At 45.7% G+C, this 21632-nt stretch overlaps 1 protein-coding gene across 1 annotated transcript in view; it reads right to left on the reverse strand.

Annotated features, from left to right (window-relative positions):
• Positions 1-285: 285 nt before the first annotated feature.
• Positions 286-21632, reverse strand: part of stk17a (serine/threonine kinase 17a) — a gene marked incomplete at both ends in the record, with an annotated part of 54061 nt that continues 32714 nt past the window's right edge. The window contains 5 exons of the mRNA XM_079292516.1: positions 286-649; positions 1482-1661; positions 5242-5290; positions 5385-5511; positions 5835-5982. Of these exons, the coding sequence (XP_079148642.1) occupies positions 286-649; positions 1482-1661; positions 5242-5290; positions 5385-5511; positions 5835-5982 (868 nt within the window). The remainder of the gene's footprint in view (positions 650-1481; positions 1662-5241; positions 5291-5384; positions 5512-5834; positions 5983-21632) is intronic.

Below are 21632 nucleotides of genomic sequence, written 5' to 3' on the forward strand. Positions count from 1 at the left end.
TGACAGAGAACAGAAAAAAACAAGAGACAAACATCTGCAGCTGTTTCACACGGTGGAGGGGGAGGCTGTCAAGCAAAGTGATGCATTATGGGAGAAACATTTGAGTAGGTCGGTATTAAAAAAAGCGCTTAAAATCCAACTGCTTAAATAAGGATCTTAGTACACACATACAGTATGTGTGTGTGTATATATATATATATATATATATATATATGGAGGGGAACTTGTATAACCAGGTTTCTTCTTGTTACCGTGACAACACTAACGTTTAATCGGAGGGCGGGGTCAGTAGATGAACTCTCCAAGGACCTCCTGCAGTGAACTGAAAGGCTCCTCAAACTTGAAGCGTTTGGAGATGGCCTTCTGATCGGCAACCAGCGCCTCCTTCTCCGAGGAGGACTGGCGGCACTGACCCAGCGTGTAGGCGGCCACCACTATCAGCTCCTCCGCCAACGGAACCCTCCCCCCATCCTCATCCTCAGCCGTGGTGGTGCCGCTGGGAGGTTCAGGGCTGCTGGTGGAACTACTGGTGGAGCTGGATGCCTCCTTTTCCTCCACTGGGAGGGCCTCCTCCTCCGTCTGGGGTTCCTGAAGCTCTGACATCTGAAGCCAGGGGTGTTTGAGACACTGCTCGGCTGTGGCCCGCTCCCTGCACACACACACACACAGATGAATACAGCTGGATATGGTACATTCTGCTTTATGTTCTGCATTGAATACGTGGTTTTATCACTTTAACTTCTTTATCATCTAGCGGTCCCGCTGTGAGGACAGTAATGCTGCGTTCACACTACCAGCAACACAACAGCACAGCAGGCTACGAGTCATGTTCAATGGAAGCCGGTGACATGACGCAAACTGACCAATCAAATAGTCGTATGTTGTGAGTTTCCTGTTCTGTTTCTCCTTTCCAGTGCTACGTCATCGGTAGGTATGCCCCTCCCCCGAAACCCAGTTCTAAGCTAAAGTATTGATGCGGTCCTGAGTTAACGGTTCTGCTATCGGTTCTTTCTTAGTTGTGGACTGAGATGTCCTCTCTCTGTCTCCGTCTCCCTCAGTACAGCGTGAGACTCACATCAGGATCAGAGAGAAGTCGTCTCAAACACAATAAAACCCTCACAAGTAGGTTTCATCACAACATGTGACCAACAAGCAGAACAGGACATCTGTTTGTGGAGCAGCCGTCAGGTAACGGTAGTGATGTCATACATTAGTGATGTCATACAGAGTTTGATCACAAGAACAGGATCATGAATGAAATAATAACTGAGATCATTGTTTAGCTGCGACAATATTTGAAAGATTTTTGAACTTCTTGAATTGCTGCTGAAGAAAGACTATTTGTTTACATACAAGAATAATAAAGCAAGCTTAATTCATTTGTCCCACAACTGAATCAGAAAGAACGGATACGAGCACTAGTACGGATACCCGTCCCCCACCCCTCTCCCATGACCAGCCCCGGGGTGGAGTGGACTGACTGTGGCTGCTTGCGGAGCAGCGTCTGGATGAAGGACAGGGCGCTGCGGTCCAGCTGCTGCAGCTCCTCCTTGCTGTAGCTCACGTTGAGCTGGGCGATGTTGAGAAAGGTCTCCTGCTTGTTCTCGCCCAGGAACGGAGAGATTCCCGTCAGCATCACGTAGGCCAGAACGCCAGCACTCCTAAACACAAGATGCATACTGCATACATGAGATCAGATACACTGAAAGATGCACCGCCACCCATTAGCAGCTACACATTCATAGGAAACAATAAACAAAGTCATATAAAATGAAAGATGCGAGCAGCGATGAACGGGCCCTCGCCATGCGCGCGTCGGGGTGCCGGCGGGACTCCGGCCTGCGCGTCCGAGAACGTCCGCGACCGTCGGACGGCGCGTCCGCGAGCGAGACGTGTTTAATCCCGCGTGGACCGCCTGGTGCCGGAATTGACGCTTTGCAAACAGTCCGACGCTTCCTGCGTCCTCTGCCTGGCGCTACAGAACGCGTGCGTCGTGTTGCTCTGTGTCAAGTGTGAACCACGTAGTGTAAAAGTCACGTAAATGGGATGCAGTTTGTCAGAAAACGCAGATTTCCTTTCGCCAGCAGGTGGCGCTGTGAGTACTAGTGAAAATAAGCTTGTAGACATCCTCAGGCCGTGAGTGGTATCAACCATGTGAAGTTTGAGACTGTTTGGAACAAGTGCAGCTGAGTTAAGTCAGCTTTTTTCACGGGGAATCACGTAAAGTAAACGCCCGCTACGGCTAAACGATGAGGTCAAACGTAAAGCTTTGAGTAAATTTTAATCACAACGGTCTTGACATGGTACTGGCAAAATTTAAAGTGGATCTGATGAAGTCCCTAGGAGGAGTTCGTTAAAGTATAGCGACAAGAAATAGGCCGAAATCGATGGAACAATGACACATAAATCAAAATTCCCGACTTCCGGTCGGGTTTAGAGCATGGTCCCAAGATACTTATATTTAAGTCTCGATAGGATACATGTACGTACCAACTTTCATACATGTAGCTCAAACGTAGCGCTGGGGCTGCTGTTTTGAAATATTGTAGGGGGCGCTATAGAGGCAATTTAAAACGGACAAGCCTAAAACCCATATACACTATGTCTTCCTATGACCTACGAAACATGTACAAAGTTTCATGAGTTTTTGAGCATCCCAACACACTCAACCATCAGCTTCCTTTTTCATGAATACGATGCATCGCCACGGCAACAGCGTTCAACGAAAGCGCACAATATTCATGATCATGCATCATCAATGTCTTAAGGCTATCCTTACCAAATTTGAAACTCATCAGGTCACCTGGCTAGGAGGTATAAAGAAAAGTATAAAATATCACATTTCCTTTAGCCAGTACGCGGTGCTATGAGTTATTGCATTTTTTTCAATTGAAATATGTTCAAGCTTGAATTATTATCATGCATAAGAAGTTTTGTGCGGATTGGATAATGTACCTTGGAGTTATAACTACTTACAAGAATTTATTTTTTCCAAAACAATGAGGCAAAATGGCCGGCATGCCACGTCAAGGTTCTTCGATGAAAGCGCGAAATTTGAGTAACTTTTAATCACAAAGGTCTTAAGAGCACCCTGACCAAAGGAGAAGTTGATCGCATAAATTCTCTCGGAGGAGTTCGTTAAAATGCGAAGGCTGAAATCTGCAAAAAGTGGCAAAAATGCCAACTTTGCGAGTTTTCTGTAGCGCCCCCTAGTGGTCGAATGAAAAACAATTCTCAGGGTATGTTACAGCATGCGATGTGCACATATGCTGCAAGTTTTGGAATTTTAGGACAAACGGTTGAGAAGTTGTGTTTTGATATTTAGCCACGCCCCTAAGAAGTGTATTGGTCCATATCTTCTAAACGCTAAGAGGTATCAGAAAGCTTTGAGTAACTTTAGATGAGGTAGATCCATTAATGATCCACAGAAAATTTGGTAGCAATCGCACCCAGCATGTAGGAGGAGATAGTAAAAATGGGTTTCACACTAAATTCAAAATGGCGGAAAATCTAAGGAGCCGGAGCTTAGGGGTCTAGCGGATTCGGACATGTGGGTCAAATTTCAAGTCAATCGGACATACTGGCCGAGGGGCGTGGCCGGTCCGATTTGTAGGGGGCGCTAGAGAGCCATTTTTTTACACACGCATATGCAAATTTGGGCAGCAGAGTTTCTCCAGCAGATGTGAGAGGGGTGCAAAAATGGTGAGTTTTCATGAATTCCAAGTGCCCCTACAAGCTCCATCCCGAGAAAAATATAGATCAGAACAATAATAATCCTTACAATTTCAATAGGGCCTTCGCAGGCCCGACGTTGTCGGTGGCTCGGGCCCTAATAATAACGGATTCCTACAATTTCAATAGGGCCTTCGCCAGGCCGACGTTGTCAGTGGCTCGGGCCCTAATTAAACACGTAAAATCTGTATTTCATACTCTGTTGAGTTACATTTCCCGGCTATTTTTTTCACAACATTTGAGGTGATCCTGTGCCTTCAGTGGTCATTGTGCTTCCTGCGATGTCATTCATTAGTGTCCCTGAAACAGTAGAACCTAAGCTACATGGAGATGGAAGTCAATAAACCTTTATAAGTGATGGCGCCATAAATATAAAAGTGGTTTCATCAAATTTGAAGAAATAAACACACAAACATATTTTTCCTGAACAATGCTAAATGTAGATAAATTGACAGAAAATGTCTCTATACACCTAATGTGGCACAATGAATCATGTGTAGTTCAGTAAGTACAATCATTTCATGGGTGTAATGTAAGTTCAGAGAGTTTGTTATGTTTCCTGTGTTTATAAGGAGGAAGTGTTGGCTGTAGGTAAAATGTGGGGTACAGCGTTATTCATCACCAGCTACATTTGTAGGCAGTAGATCCAGCGGATTGCCAGTAGGTGTCAGTGTTGCGACATGAGTTGTGGAGCAACTGTAGACCTAAACACATACTTTTGTATTTTGCACCAGATGGAGCCTGTGTGACATCATTCTGTGCACCGCTACACTAACATTGTTTGAACTATTTACATGTTTTTTGGTTTTAATGAGCAGAGTGCAATCGTGTCCATAGTCTTGTTCTAGTACATTCTGATGTTTGGTAATGACGTCGTCACGAGCGTACATCGTGATGACGGGAAAGACAGAAACTTCAACTTTCACAGCAAAATAATGAATGTTCTAGTTATGATGGTTTTATTACTTCAAATGACTTGAAAGTATCAATACAATGTGGAAGCTACATTACATTAACAGACATGGTGTGTTCTCCTCCACCTCCTCTCCCTCTTGTCTCTGGTGTTTATGGAGAGGTTTCGTCTTTCCTTTTGTTCTTGTAACTTTTAAAAGAAGACTGATTTATTATCATATGAGTTGTGTTGTTCACAATATAGTAGATTTATATTCCCAACTGGACCTGAAGGCAGCAGATGAAACACATCTTCAGACAATGACATGAGTCTGTTGGTTGGTCTGTAAATCTTCAATGGATTGTAATGGAGTGACATGCAGGGTCCCCAGAGGACGAACCCTGCCGTCTTCAGTGATCCTCAGACTTCATGTCTAGTGCCAGCAGGACGCACCAACCATTGGATACATATGGTTCAGACTCCTTCTGGTAATGTATTATGTCATTATTAAGTTCCCACCCCACTGGCTGCAGACTCTTGGTATCAGTAAACAGGACCGTGTGTTTTTATAACACCACAGGGCGGACACTTTCATACCGCTTGTGACCTTCTCTTACCACATATCTGTTGCTGTGCTTATGGGCTCATAATTTAGAATCTCAGGAGCTGGAAACAAGAACACAAACACACCCGTTAATCATGCTGAAGGAAACCTGTGCAGACATGAGTGCGGTGTGGTGGTAGAGGCGATGCAACTCACCGACGTACTCCGGAGTCCCCATGATCTCCCTGAGCTCCTGGTGGCTGCTGACCATCCTGGACAGACCAAAGTCCACGATCTTGATGTCCCCCAGAGGAGAGCTGCTAGTCAGCAGGACGTTCTGAGGCTGAGGCACAGCACACACACATCTGTCTCATTGTGTCCTCAGACACTCTCTCCTTCATGGAGGTGAGTGTCTTCTTAGTTTCACCAATAATACATAACAATCACTATAGCCCGGCCATTTACCTATTATGACATCATGTTAGATAATAACTTGAAATCCTCTTACAGCTGATTCCAGTGTACACACCACCGGATTATTTCACTGTTCTAATGTGAATGACTGCGGTTTCATCTCAACTCACTCCTTTTAGACATCATGGAGAGATGAGAGTAGGAATGAAATACAAGAAATGCAAAATCTCAGGTGCTTCATGTTCCACTGACCTTCAGGTCTAGGTGGACCACGTTGTTCTGGTGGAGGAAGGACACGCCCTCCAGGATCTGCCTCATGAGCCTCTTCACGTCCTCCTCGCTGAAGGCCTCGTCTTCCTCATCTGACACGCACTGGTTGAAGATCTCACCTCCAGCAGCACTGCACACACACGCACACGCACGCGCACGCACACGCACACACACACACACACACACACACACACAGTACATCAGATCAGGAATGTTCCCTCTCCACCTTGAAATGATTCAGTGTAAAAGCACTGTAGGTCATCGGGGCTTTCTAGAGTCTATGCATTCCCTCTGCTTGACCTGAGCAGGGTCAGGGTGACTGCAGCATATCCCAGCATGCACCAGGCAAGAGGCAAACACGTTGGTCAGTGATTGTAGAGTTTGTGACTGTGGGAAGAAACCCAAACTACAGTCTGTGTTCCTTGTCCACAACCTCACCAGATCCATTACGGACCGTTTGACACGCCAGGCTCTGTATGGTGGATCCCACAAGACACTGATCTGTGTGTGAATGTGTGCGTGACGACTTGCTGGAGGCGGCGGCAGGAATAGCAGAGCAAACGAATTATGGTGAGCTTCACTTGAACAGGGCCGGTAGTGTTGACTGAGGAAACAGGGCTGTGGCTGTAACGTCTCCGCCCACTGCCTCCGTAAAGTAACGGTGAAGTCCTCCGACCTGAGATAAACTCGGGCGGATAAACTCAATTAGACTGGGCGCATGACGGAACAGAAAAAGACAGGAGGGCAGTCAGGAATAGATGAGGCGTCCCCTCGGGGGGGCGATGCTGAATTAGGCTTTATCTCAGAGGGGGGGGGGCGTGTTTTGGGTCTTTCAAGGTGAGAAGAAAAGGTCTTTAACCCAGCTAGAGAGAATGAAAACACTGGACCTGATGCATGGTACCTACAAACAGCCTCGTCAAACTTTTGAAGATAGTTCTGGTTTATTCACTCCGCCAAGCCGCTGGAGGTTATGTCTCTGGTTTGGCTTGTCAGCAGGATTATAGAATGTGTACTCGTCTGATTTTCATGGAACTAGGTAGAAGGGTGTAGCATGGACTAAGGAAGAGCCCATTCCATTTTGGTTGTCAAAGATGTTGCCGTATTGGTGCAGTTTTGTGAGACCAACTCTGCCATGACTTGTCTCCCCAAGAAACACGTTAGCTTTCTAGTAAACAAACACGTGAGACGACAAATGGTGAGCGGTTCTTGTCGAGCAATCGACCCGCTTAGAATAGGCATAAAGCGGCTACATGTCTTCACCTGGAGATAGTGGTGCAACAGATCATTTCACCAAGATCACATGTGAACACATCCTAACGTTATAAATTCACCTCAGTCAATACTCATCTTCACTGAACAGAGCCTGAACGCATCATAATGGAACTGAAGGTAACCTTCCTCCGTTAGCCATGCTGCTAACGTTACTAGTGCTCCTCCTGTCAGTTTAAACACGGATTGGTTGTTTACAAACGTTTCCATATTTGACTGAATATTGGTGGATAACCATGTCAGTAAAACTGTATCCCACACTGTGATGGTAAACGTTAAACTGTGTGATTAATCCGCGGTCCACACGCATGCTGAACCGTGAGGGGATCCGTACAGGTCACAGACCCAACTGTGGCCCGTTACACCACCAGCAGGATAAGTATCTGTAATGTTGGCATTGTATTTAAACTGTCCTGTCTTGAAGTCAATGGGAGTTGAGAAGGCTAAATACTGTTTAACATCACACTGCTGGAAAGAGTTCATGAAGGGCTCAAAATGTCTGCGAGAGAGACTCAAACACAGTGGGACAGAAGTAAACCCTCAGACTTTAAGGGATCGCACCTCAAAGTCTGAGGGTGTGGAGGTTGGGAATGGGCCCAATTACTAATGCCTGCTAGCTGCTAGGCTAATTCATGCAGTGTTAAATGCGAAATCCATTCAGGAGTCGCTCTGTGAAAATCCTAATATTGTAGATTAAAAAAGGCTTTTTTAAAATTTTGAAATGTTTTTGAAGTGATCTAGAAGATGTTGATAATTCTTCGAAAGTAGTTTCCGTAAGAAGCTCATTTCTCTGAGGCCGGGTGGTTTTAAGGGATACAGTTTTTAGAAAAGAATACACTTTTAAAGAAAGACCGCAGTGACCAACAAAAGCCCTAAAAACCCTCCATTGATACCATCTCAAACAGAAGCAGCTGGGCCTGCTGTCTGTGAGCCCAGTGAAGACTCGTGATTGGCCAGTTGGTAATGCAATGAATGAAATCAGTGCTGTGGGAAAAAGATTGATTCAGTTAGGAAAAAAATATAGAACTCATTAGCTGACCTAAATACTAATAATGCTTCATATCTGACCTGCTTCACCTTTATTCATCTCTCTGATGAGGAGATCAGCTCCAGGTGTGTCTCCTCCCACACCTGATCCCAATGCTCTCCTGAGGGAGTGGGTGGAGCCCTCTGGCTGGAATGTAGGTTCCTCTCACTACCCTGGACCTCAGCCCCTTACACTCTGGTTCTAGCACAAATAATGGAGGCACCGACAGAAGTGGATGGGTGGAGGAGAGGAGAGAGACAGACAAGATGTGTGTGACAGAGGGAGAAGGGGGGACGGTTCAGTCAGAGCGAGGTCAAGTGAACACCTCACAGCGGCCCTTCATCCTCAAAATGAAACTATAAATGTGTGACCCATTCTTAAGGATATCCTCAGTTCTCTACAACTCTGATCCTTTATGTACATCCACAGAAATGTTCAATCATACAATCTATACAGGACCCACATCAACGAGTCTCTCTCGCTCTCTGGGCGAGCGGCCTTGCTTTGACTGGTCACGTGCGGCTCAACTGACATAATGACCTCCCAGCTGGAGCTCAACCAGCAACGAACTTGTTGAGCCTTATTCATAAAATATCTGAACCCTCTCTCCATCTACTCCTCCATCAGTCCTCTGTCATCACCGTTTGCCCCACTGCCCGAAATATCCGTCAGCCGTCGGCTCGATAAAAGACGGGCGATGTTGTCAGCATGCCTCTAAGAAAGAATGAAAGCATTCTGCTCCATTTCCCCTCTGATGTGTAGAAAATAAATTGTGTGTTCAGATGGACTGAATGGTGCCGCCACACAGGATCATCTCATCTCTCCATTCTTATCATTCATATCTTCAGATCATATTTTCCTTCCTTGCGATGTTTATAAAGGTGTATTAGTCTGATCAATATAACAATAAACTGAGTGTATTGAGCTCCTATTGAGCTACTTTTGTATTTCATTTGCTAAAGAGGTTCAACATTTTGTAGCACGAGTCAAAAAGTATTCTAGAATTCCACTGTAGTTCAAGACTGAGGAGCATTTGAAAATACAGTTTCAAAAGTAATTGCTCATGAACTGCCAAAGGACTATGGTGCTGAAAAATTGCAGACATTGTTTTGATATATGTATTTATTTCACATTATTCATGCACAGTCACGTGACTTGTTAAGTCCCTGGCTGGACACATGACCACATGTGTGACTTGCTCGTCACATGAGTCAATTAAGTTAACGTTAACCAAGCCCATCTAAACCTAACAAAGTGGTTTTATTGCTTCAACCTAATTTCCTGTGAAGAGGGAAGTTTATTTTGAAAAGACACTCTACGTGTAATGAGGCTAGATTGACCTGACCTGACCTCAGGGGGGAACCTAGAGTGTCCTGGGGGCCACTGACTGAAATGTTTGGAGCATTTATCTGCTCTATCTCAAAGGACAACATTGAGGTAATTGAGAGGACGTTTTTCAAGTGTCCCACTGACCAGAGACAGACTGTATGTAAGAAGTGGAGGTAGTTATCGTGATGTCACCCATTGGTGTGTGGACCGATGTTATGAAGCCTTGAGTCCGTGGCCATGTTACTTTTTTTTTGCAACCAATGAATGAAAGTTACCATATTTGGAATGTGGAGGAGTGACGTAGAGACGTCGTATACGGCTCTGGTAGCGATAGCGACCTGTCACTCACAATACGCCCCGCCCTAAAGCATCCCCTGCTTTATTGTCTGTGTGACTCTAAATGGACCATAATGTACTAAATGAACATCATGCTGTATTGAAGAAGACTTGAAACTAGAGATTGAGACCATAAACTCATGTTTACAATGTTTACTGAGGTAATAAATCAAGAGAGAATTAAAGTCATTTTCTCATAGACTTCTATACAACCAGAGGAGTCGCCCCCTGGTGGACACTAGAGAGAATGCAGCTTTAAGACTCTTCAGCATTGGCTTCACTCGGCAGAACCGGAGGTTGCCGCCTACTCAGACAGACAGAGAAGAGAACAGCATGTTGAGTTCATGAGGCTGGAGGATGCTGTGTGGTCACTGTTGAATGAGTTGAAGGAGTTACTGGACATCTTGTTGAGTGCTTGCTGTTCTGGTTAATGGAAGACTTCCAGTCATTCAGAAAAAAAGCCCAAATATTGGATAATCCTCCATGTTTTTAAGGAATTCAGGGATTAAGGAAGGTTCGGTCACACACACACTGTATGTTAAAAGATGCAGTGCTGAGTCACATGCACAGTATGTTACACATGCCTATTAGTGAGTGAGCAATGTGGCAATTAACATTCATACAGTGCAAACACATTTCCTTTACAACACACAACAAAACTGAGGGGTATTTCTGTGTTAATGTAGCTTGATCTGTGTGTGTGTGTGTGTCCGTGACAGGGAGCACTATCCTCATTCAGGGGAACAGTTAATTCTGGGATTATCCTTTTTACGAACAATGGCTGGGATTGGGATTATGGGCCGAGGCGGGGGAGGATCGGGCCGACTGGAGCATTTAAAGGGGCATTTATGGGATCTCCTAAACAGGACAGATTGCATTGTGTGGCACCTAATCCTGTAGAACACTAGGCTCCTATAGAACACAAACTACGATCCTGTAGAACACAAACTACGATCCTGTAGAACACAAACTACGATCCTGTAGAACACTAGGATCATGTAGAACACTAGGATCCTGTAGAACACAAGGATCCTGTAGAACACTAGGATCCTGTAGAACACTAGGCTCCTGTAGAACACTAGGCTCCTATAGAACAAAAACTACGATCCTGAAGAACACAAGGATCCTGTAGAACACAAACTACAATCCTGTAGAACACTAGGATCCTGTAGAACACAAACTAGGATCCTGTAGAACACTAGGCTCCTGTAGAACACTAGGATCCTGTAGAACACAAACTACGATCCTGAAGAACACAAGGATCCTGTAGAACACAAACTACGATCCTGTAGAACACTAGGATCCTGTAGAACACTAGGATCCTGTAGAACACTAGGCTCCTGTAGAACACTAGGATCATGTAGAACACTAGGATCCTATAGAACACAAACTACGATCCTGAAGAACACTAGGCTCCTGTAGAACACTAGGATCCTATAGAACACAAACTACGATCCTGAAGAACACAAGGATCCTGTAGAACACAAACTACAATCCTGTAGAACACTAGGATCCTGTAGAACACTAGACTCCTGTAGAACACTAGGATCCTATAGAACACAAACTACGATCCTGAAGAACACAAGGATCCTGTAGAACACAAACTACGATCCTGTAGAACACTCGGATCCTGTACAACACTCGGATCCTGTACAACACTAGGATCCTGTAGAATACTAGGATCCTGTAGAGCACTAGGATCCTGTAGAGCACTAGGATCCTGTAGAGCACTAGGATCCTGTAGAGCAGCGGTTCCCAAACTTTTTAGGCCGCGCACCCCCTTCTACATCCCGACCGGGTTCGCGCACCCCCCCCCCCTTAATAATGAAAAAAAAAAGCAACAGAGTCTTTTAAGCCTTTATAGCCGCATAAGAATCGGACCAATGAGAGAACAGTTTGCTCGCGCGTGGCATTTGTTTACAATATTTAGTCCGCTGTTAAATGTTGCAGTGTGAACACAAACCGAACAAAGGGGCAACTGCGACATTGTATCATATTAATCCCTGAATCAGAACAAAGCAAACAAACTGAAGGTGTGAAAACGCCCTGAAACACTGCAACAAAGTTTCAATAACTTTCAGTGACACAAGGCGTCACTTTTAAAGAGCAATATGGATGGCGAGCACACACGCACAGGCTCAGAGGCAGATTATCACATTTAATTTACAATTAATGACCGACTAATGAAGCCAGGATGTCTTCGGACAAAGCATCGATGCGGCGCGACACAGTGTTGTTGGACACCGGGATCATGTCCAACTTTTTTGCTTCTTTCTCCCCAATCATACATTCCACCATCTCTCTGGCAGCTGGCAAGCTCACGTCTTCGGCGATTGTGTGCGGTAGCCCCTTTCTCGCTATTCTGTAACCAGATATGAAGCCCGTAGTGCGTTATTTATAGACCCAACACATGAATGAGACTCCAGTTGTTTTTGGCTGTTTTGTAACTCCTCCAATTTCGATTTAAAATATGTGTTGGGGTCTGACCAAATGGCTTCAATATGTGCTGTGGACAAAGAGAATCAGGCCTCCACTGTTTCAAGCAAAGGTTTCATCCTGATTTGTAGTTTGAGGAGAGCAAAGGAATGTCACACTAGGGTGTGAATCCCCCCCCCCCCCCCCCCCAAAAAAACTATGGTTCCTGAAGTCACCTGGGTGCACCGCTGCAGTCTCATTGGCCGAGAGCCAAGGGGCTTCGGGACCCCCTGTGGTTCAGCCACTGTTCTATAAAACTGTCTGCAGCCCCCACCTCAGGGCTTTTTCCCTTCGACATCCGTCGAACAGGGAGCACACAACGCTCTCTTCGCTCGGACACCCCCGTCCAGGCCACAGAAGAACCAGCTTTCCCCGCCAGCGCGACGCTGGCCACGAGGAAACAACGGCCCTTCTATGGAGCTAAATCCAGGTCAAAAGTTTCGTTCACTTGAAAAAAAAATGTGAACCTGAAAGTCCAAAAATACAGCAATGTATTCAAAATAAAAATAAGTGAATGAAAAGTTTTTTTGGGTTGAATATAATTTTGATTCAGTTCTGGAATTTTTTCGAATACATTTTTTTTTTTCAGTTTTCACGTTCATATATATTTTGATATTTGAGTTCTTATATTTTTCAGTTTCAGATTTTATATTTTCAGATTCAAATCTTTTTTTTGGGTTTCAAATCTTTTTTTCACGTTCAGGTTTTTTTTTCAGTTCAGGTTTTTTTTCAGTTCAGGTCGTTTTTTTCAGTTCAGACTTTTGACCCAGATCTAACGTGGGGGGCGTGGTATCAACTGAGAGGGGCGTGTCATCATGAGTGACAGCATAACAACGAGGGCTGAGGAGTTCCTCAACTGAAAAAAAAAACCTGAACTGAAAAAAAAAACCTGAACGTGAAAAAAAGATTTGAAACCCAAAAAAAAAAGATTTGAATCTGAAAATATAAAATCTGAAACTGAAAAATATAAGAACTCAAATATCAAAATATATATGAACGTGAAAACTGAAAAAAAAATGTATTCGAAAAAATTCCAGAACTGAATCAAAATTATATTCAAGCCAAAAAAACTTTTCATTCACTTATTTTTATTTTGAATACATTGCTGTATTTTTGGACTTTCAGGTTCACATTTGTTTTTCAAGTGAACGAAACCTTTGACCTGGATTTAGCTCCATACCCTTCTCCCCTCCTCAAACCCTGACAGGTCACAAGCCATTTCGCTGGACGAAACGACAGTGTTCCACTTCGAGTAAGGCTCCTCAGCCCACGGTAACGAATCCGCTTCAGCGATCCGTTCTCCGCTTTTTGCTTCTTTTTCTTTTTGTGCACACTCCGGCAGGAAGACGCCTAGTCCTCTCCTGACCGATGATTTCCGGGAGACGTACGGACCACGTCGTCTCAGCCGAAGTTAAACTGTCCTCCCTGCAGCGAGGATTGATCACGTCTGCGTTTGCTCCAGAGCGAGCTGCGCCACGACGGACCGAAACAGCGCCAGCTCAAACACCGCGCTGAGAAGCAGCCCCCCCCCTTCCTCTCGCGGAAAAAGGACAACTCTTCCACGAACACACTTCAACGTTGCAACGAAGCATCGACAAGTAAGATTCTTGGCATCTGGGCACAGCTTAGCTTAAATTAACGTAAATTTAATTCAGGTCATTCATTTATATGTTGATATTCCCGTGTTTTTGTGTGTTTAAGTTACTGTCGCGTGATATCGAGATATTGCGCAACTCCTCGCGGACGAGAGAAGCTCCGCTGTATTCGTGTATTAACTATGACTGTTTGCTTGGGATTTATTTGATTTCTTTTCATTTGTTTTATTACACTTCGTGTAGTATTCTCTCCTCATTAAATCAACTCTGTGAGTGAGCTGAGGTGCTTGGCTTATCACGGCATATGTTACCGGCAGTTCAAAGACGACAGCGGTATACTTATGCGTGATAGAACCATCGAACTCAGGCTCACTACAACGCGGACCGCACGCAGAAGTTTGATTCATGACCCTCACCTTTGCTCTCTTTCTTATCTCTGCCCCTGGGGAAACCCCGCTCAAACGATCGCCTCACATCACGTGCTGCCCAGGCACACGTGATTACGTACAGCAGTCTCACTGCCATTTTGGCCCGCGTCACTCGACTCCGCCATCTTTGTAGTTTTTAGCTGTAGTATCTTAAGGCCCCTCCCCTTTTGGCCCGCGTCACTCGACGCCGCCATCTTTGTAGTCTTTAGCGGTAGCTGTAAGACTCCCCCTTCCTTTTCACCCACAGACCCACACACACACACAGACATACACCCTCATCCATTTTATTCATTCTTTAGTTTAGGCATATAAAATTGTATGATAACGTTTGTTGGTTGCAATATTAATTGATTTGATCATTTATTATTTTGATTTAATAAACTCTGTTATACTTTAAGGAGCAGTCGTCTGTGATTACTTGTGCATATGTATTCGATGAGACTATGTAGTAGCCTGTGCTCGAACTTAAAAACCTTCACTGTCACTGAATGTATAGTCCTACGCAGACTATTAACATTATGAGTGACTACTAATTATGAGACTTAGTTTTATCGTTTGGTTATTGGTCCCTGTTCGCAGGGTGGTGCCCCGTTTTTATTAATAATCATTAATAATTGTTACATACATTAATAATTCTATTGATGTCAAGAATTCAGTTTCTTAAATGCTGATAACCCAAACACGCTCCTTTAGTTCCCAACATATGTAAGGGGCTTTTGACTTGCACTGGCATGCTTGGTGTTCAGGTGGCGACGTAAATAAGAGCTTCAGACTATTAGCCAGAACCTCACTGCACACCACGCACTGTGGCTTTGGGGGAATCTGCGTTGCCAATCCAAGTGAAGCCCAGACACAGATACTTTTCATCATATTTCCTCTTTTTTTCCCAGTCTGATGCTCACTCTCGTTTCCTCTTTTTTCACCTTGACTCCGCGATGGGCCGATGTGCTCCCGATTTGTCTGTGCTATCCCTTCCTCCTTTCCGGTCTCCTCCGTCTCATCTTCCTCTGACTCTGGCTCGAGTTCTTCTCCCGGTCTCTCCCCAACTGCACCTCTCCGTTCCCCTCGCCTCCGATTCCTCTCTCTCTCTCTGTCCCTCTCCTCTTTTACGACTGATAGCTTCAGATGTCCCGCCTGACAGTTTTTAAATTTATAAGTTATATAAATTTATAAGTTTTTTATATTTAATATTATTACACCATCAGACCGCCATTACACTTTTCCTCTCGCGCACCCCCTAGAGGCAGCTCGCGCACCCCCAGAGGTGCGCGCACCCCACTTTGGGAATCCCTGCTGTAGAACACAAACTACGGGAGTCACTATGGTGAGGGACGCAGGCAAAATCCAATATGGCATGTGGAGGGAGGGACAGGACAGAAAGAGACAGAGAGAAGGAAAGTGAGAGAGACCTTCTTCATCAGACTGGCACACACACACACACAGAACCAGGTCATGGCCCAGGCATTGAGACCAGAGGGATGAGACCAACATCTACTGGTCCGGCTACTGTCGTCAATACCATGTAGTATCACGTGTGTGTGTGTGTGTGTGTGTGTGTGTGTGTGTGTGTGTGTGTGTGTGAATCCCACATACTGGGTCAAACTAAGCTGTGCCCCAGTTGTGCATTATTCAGTACTTCTGACGGGTGGGTTTGGCCCCTTCACCTCTCAGCCATAAGCCTGGGACACAGGAAACCCAATCCACCCATGTCCTACAGCACAATCTGTGTGTGTGGCTGTATGTATGTGTATATATATATATATATATATATATGTTGGGCTCTGGCCTATGGCTTAAACATGTGCTGTGGACAAAGAGAATCTGGCCTTCACTGTTTCAAGCAAAGGTCTCATCCTGAGTTGTAGTTTGAGGAGAGCAAAGGAATGTCACACTAGGGTGTGAATTCCCCCTCCCCCCAAAAAACTATGGTTCCTGAAGTCACCTGAATGCACCGCTGCAATCTCATTGGCCGAAGGCCAAGAGACCCCAGGACCCCTGTGGTTCAACCACTGTCCAACAAAAGTGCCTGCAGATCACACCTCCTTGCTTTTTCCCGTCGACCTCGGTTGAGACAGGGAGCACACAACTCTCTCTTCGCCCGGACCTTCGTCCTGGACGCATGAAGACACATCGGCCTCTCCTCCCCCCCCTCCAGCACGACGGAGGCCACGAGGAAGCAACGGCCCTTCAACCCTACTCAAACCCTGACAAGCCGTTTCGCTGGATGAAACAGCCCGCGATAACGAATCTGCTTCAGCGATCAGTTCAGCGCTTTTTGCTCCTTTTTCTTTTGGTGCACACATTCCGGCGAAGGAAAGACGACAACGCCTCCCTCCTTCACCGACGATTCCCGGTAAGACGCACGGACCACGCCGTCAGCCGAAGTTAGATCACCCTCCCTGCCGCGAGGACAGATCACGTCTGCGTTTGCTCCAGAGCGAGCTGCGCCACGACAGACCGAAACAGCGCCAGCTCAACGCCGCGCTGAGAAGCACCCCCCCCCCTTCCTCTCGAAGAAAAAGGACAACTTTGCTGACGAACCCTTCAACGTTGCAACGAAGCATCTACAAGTAAGATTCTTGGCATTTGGGCATAGCTTAGCTTAAATTAACTTAAGTTGAATTCAGGCCATTCATTTATATGTTGATATTCCCGTGTTTTTGTGTATTTAAATTACTGTCGCGTGATATCGAGATATTGCGCAATCATTACGGAACAGAGAAGTTCCGTTGTATTTGTGTATCAACTATGACTGTTTGCTTGGGATTTATTTGATTTCTTTTCATTCATTGTCTTCCACTCCGTGTGGAAGTTCTCTTTTCATTAACTCGACTCGGTGAGTGAGCTGAGGTGCGTGGTTTATCACGGCATAAGTTACCGGCAGTTCAAAGACGACAGCGGTATATTTATGCATGATAGAACCAGCAATCAGGCTCCCTACCACATCGCACGCCGAAGCGTGATTCACTTCGAGTTCTCGCTCCTTTTTTCTCTTTCCTCCTTTCACGAAACACACACACACACAGCTCCTAGTTCTACCCCTGGGGAACCTCGTTCAAACGAGCCTCACATCACGTGCTGCCCAGGCACACGTGAATTACATACAGCAGCCTAACTGCCATTTTGGTCCGCGTCACTCGACTCCGCCATCTTTGTAGTTTTTAGCTGTAGTTCTTAAGGCCCCTCCCCTTTGGCCAGCGTCACTCGACGCCGCCATCTTTGTAGTCTTTAGCGTAGCTGTAAGACTCCTTCCTGTTCACCCACAGACCCACACACACACATACACATACACACACAGACATACACCCTCATCCACTTTATTCATTCTTTAGTTTAGGCATATAAATTGTATGATAACGTTTGTTGGTTGCAATATTAATTGATTTGATCATTTATTATTTTGATTTAATAAACTCTGTTATACTTTAAGGAGCAGTCGTCTGTGATTACTTGTGCATATGTATTTGATAAGACTGTATGTAGTAGCCTGTGCTCGAACTTAAAACCCTTCACTGTCACTGAATGTATAGTCATACGCAGACTATTAACATTATGAGTGACTACTAATTATGAGACTTAGTTTTATCGTTTGGTTATTGGTCCCTGTTCGCAGGGTGGTGCCCCGTTTATATTAATAATCATTAATAATTGTTACATACATCAATAATTCTATTGATGTCAAGAATTCTGTTTCTTAAATGCTGATAACCCAAACACGCTCCTTTAGATCCCAACATAATGGTGCCCCGTGTGAGGGTACGTTATTCCAGTTTTGTTACAGTATATATGCACATTAATCCATAATTATTTTTGAATAATTAATTTTCCAAAAAAATATTTTTTTCGAAAAATTATTTTTTTTCTTCTTTTGAATGATCCAAATTCCTGAAACTTATTTCCCAAAATAGGTAGGCTTTGATCTTCAAAATCTTGTCTTATTGTAATTAAATTTTTGATTTTAAATCCAGATTTTTAATCTTAATCTTTAATTCCCTTCTCGAAATTTTATTTCGTTTCCAGGTTTAATTATTCGTTTCATTTCTTAAACTAACAGCCAGCTGTGTAGTAGATTTGATCGTTTATTTGTAATACCTTGCTTGTTTTCTTAAATCCCTCCAAAGAAGTTACACACAGCTGTCACAGGCCCAAAGTGCTAAACCACATTAGCATTTTTGCACCTCTGGCTGCAAAGCAGTAGTGATACCTCAGAGCAGCAACAGTAGAAACGTAAGTCACAGAGCTAGACATTTCACTGTGCGCCTGCATGAACCGTAACACTAACAGTAATAAACATCTAACAGTAGAAATCCTAAGTTACAGAACTAGACATTTCACTGAGAACCGTAAACACTAACAGTTTCCGTTCTAACACTAGGGAATTAACAACTACTGGGAGTCGTGCTCATTAGAGAGAATGAGCAACGAGAAATCCCCCATTCCTGGAGCTGTAGCTCCAGAAGACACCGCATTACGAGATGCGGTGGCTGATGTCCTCGGACTCACAGCAAAGGAAAGAGAGTACTTTGCAAAATACACTGCTGTCCTATGCGACGAGCAATTAGAGCAGCTGGTGGCTTATGTAAATAACCCAGCAGGTAACAGAGAGCGCCTGATTCAGAACGTAATCGGCGAAATACTGCTCATCTACCATCAGAAAATGCAGCTGCAAGCTGCCCGAACCCGGGCACAGAGCGACGAGCAGCAACGCGAGATCTGGACACTCCGAACAGAGGTTCAGGAGTTGTCACGTGACTGTAGAGCCCTACAGTCAGAAAATAGTAGCCTGCGCAGTGACCTCAGAGAGGTCAACCTAGAACTCTCTAAAGCATCAGAGAGTGATGACAAACTGAAAGCGCTTCAAGGTGTTCCAGCAACCCCGGTAGGTACTGCTACCCCCTACCGAGCCTTTCAGCCCAGTCATTTCTTGGTCTCGGCTCCTTCATTCCCCGAGACCCGAACCACCTTGCATTTCTTGAAGACGCTTTCCCCAACCAGGAGGAGAGAGGACCAACACCAGGTCCTAGTCGGCCCAGGTGGCTTCAAAACCACCTCAGGCGAACGCAATCCTCCACGCAGTTCACGTGCGCGACAAGAACTGACCCCATCCCCCTCAGGGAGGGAGGATGATAGTCGTTACCACCATCGCGAGTATGGAGACTCGGACGGCCCAGGCCCCATCAACCTTGGAGGCCTGCGTACTCGACAGATTGAGTCTCTGGCAAAAGACGTAGAGCGCTTCAATCCCGATAATCACGACTCGAGCATCGATGACTACCTAAGGGAGATCGATTGCTGCCTCCTCGACCTATCGCGCCCCTCATCGCGCGAAAAGCTAAAGCTAGTGTGGAAAACCACAGCGCGAAGCGTCCACGCTTTCATTGAAACGCTCCAGCCGAGCATCCGCGACTGCTATTCATCCCTTTGTCACGCCCTTAGGGAGGAGTACTCCCTGTACTCTAACCCAGCTTCTGCCACCCTCTGCGCCTTTGCCATTTCCCAGGAAAGGCTACAGTCTCCGAGAGACTACTTCAGGCGCTTGAGATCTGCGTACTTCCAAGGACGTAACGCCCCAGGTCTAGAAGAAGACCATGCCTTCAAGTCGCTATTCTTGCACAATCTCCACGACAACGTGAGATACGCTGTTACTATGCACTGCAGAACGAGTAACCTCACCATGCCAGAGATTAGGAAGTACGCGCAACTTGCATGGAAGACATGCGGACGGCCGACAAATCGGTACGAAGACACCGCCATAGTCTTAGGCATCCAACAGTCGAGCGACTCCGACCTAGCGTCGGAAGACGACGAGAGGACTTGGCCTAGCGAGCCCTGGTCACCCCCGAGGAACAAACGACCCTGGCGGTCGAAAGACCAACGGAACCAGGGGGGTGAAAGACACCCTCAAGGGCAACCCATCAGGTAACGCTGACTCGTAGCCCACCTGACTAAGCCAAGTGACCTTTCCCCCTGCTGCCAAGTCGACATGGTAGGGGGGGGGAAGAGAACTCAGCACACTTCCGGAAACTACCACTCCCATTCTCGCACCTCGTTCTTCAACCTTCTTGGGCGACCTTGTTCGCAAAGGCAATGCCCGTTATGTATATCTCTATACATATTCTTCAGTCTTACTGGGGGGTCATAACACTCTTGCTCGACCCGACTCCGGGTCAGAAACGAGCCTCATGTGTTCCCCCACCTTTTCGCATACACCTCTAGGGTGCCACAACCTTAGAGGCCCTTCGAGCACCCTAGCTCGTAAAATCTTTCGTCAACTAAGCCTTCTTCTCCTGCTCTCTCAGCATGAGCCACCTCCAGCTTGTTCAACGAAGCCACCGCCTTCTTTCAGCCGAGTCATCGCCCGGGCCTGTCAAGTCGCCAGTGCCGTAGGTAACTGAACTTGACCTGTGCGCCGGACCTGTCTCCATCTCTAATTAGGAGGGTGGGGGGAGGGAGATATCACCAGCCCGCCATGACACACTCCAGAGTGAAACTGTTCGCGACGTTTCCCTGAGTGCTGACGGTAACGTGGGATATCCGCCCTCGCCACTTGAACAGCGCGAGGGGGGTGGGATCTCTGACAACAGAAACTTAGAGAGATGTACGTCACAGGAAGTACACTCTAATCTCGCCAGTGCCGAAACAAACCGGCAGAATGGCAGCTTACTATTGACTACTAACGTTTAACTGCATGCTCCAACTCACCCTGTAGACATGCACTAACCGCTAACACATCCCACTTGAACCAGAACAGTTGCATGACCTGAAAAACGTTCATTGCGACTGTAAACTGATGCTCCACTCTCATAGAGAACCCTTTGCATGCTTTATAGACTCTACCAGAAGTAACCAAAGAAGACATAACCTCTGCCGTAGCAGTCCGATTTAACCCAGGACCTCATCCGAGACGGCTCAGCTGTCAACAGCGGGAGCAGCGAAAGACCAGCCTAGCTAGTCACACTAGCCGTGCTAATGAAATCTGTAAATCTGCTACCACTACTGTTATGCAACCCTCACAGGTACCTCTGGCCTATAGTCTTGGCAACGCAACTCCAATATCGATAGATTCTAAAACTTAGACACAGGACTCGCTCTAAATCTACCGATCAGAGAGAGATAGACGCACATATCATGTACCAATAGATCCAGAAGCGACAGACTAAACTGGATTCCCTCCTATTTGTAACACCACGTAGCCAACCTACGACTGCTCCGCCGACGGACTCCAGTCCTGTCTAGGAGTTGAACCAGTAACCACTGTTTGCCCCTCACCCGCTTCTTGTCTTTCTATTCTTTCCTTCTCTCTCTTTTGTGTTTTGTGTTT

The sequence above is a fragment of the Melanostigma gelatinosum genome, assembly GCF_949748355.1.
Source record: "Melanostigma gelatinosum genome assembly, chromosome: 20".
Lineage (NCBI taxonomy): Eukaryota > Metazoa > Chordata > Actinopteri > Perciformes > Zoarcidae > Melanostigma > Melanostigma gelatinosum.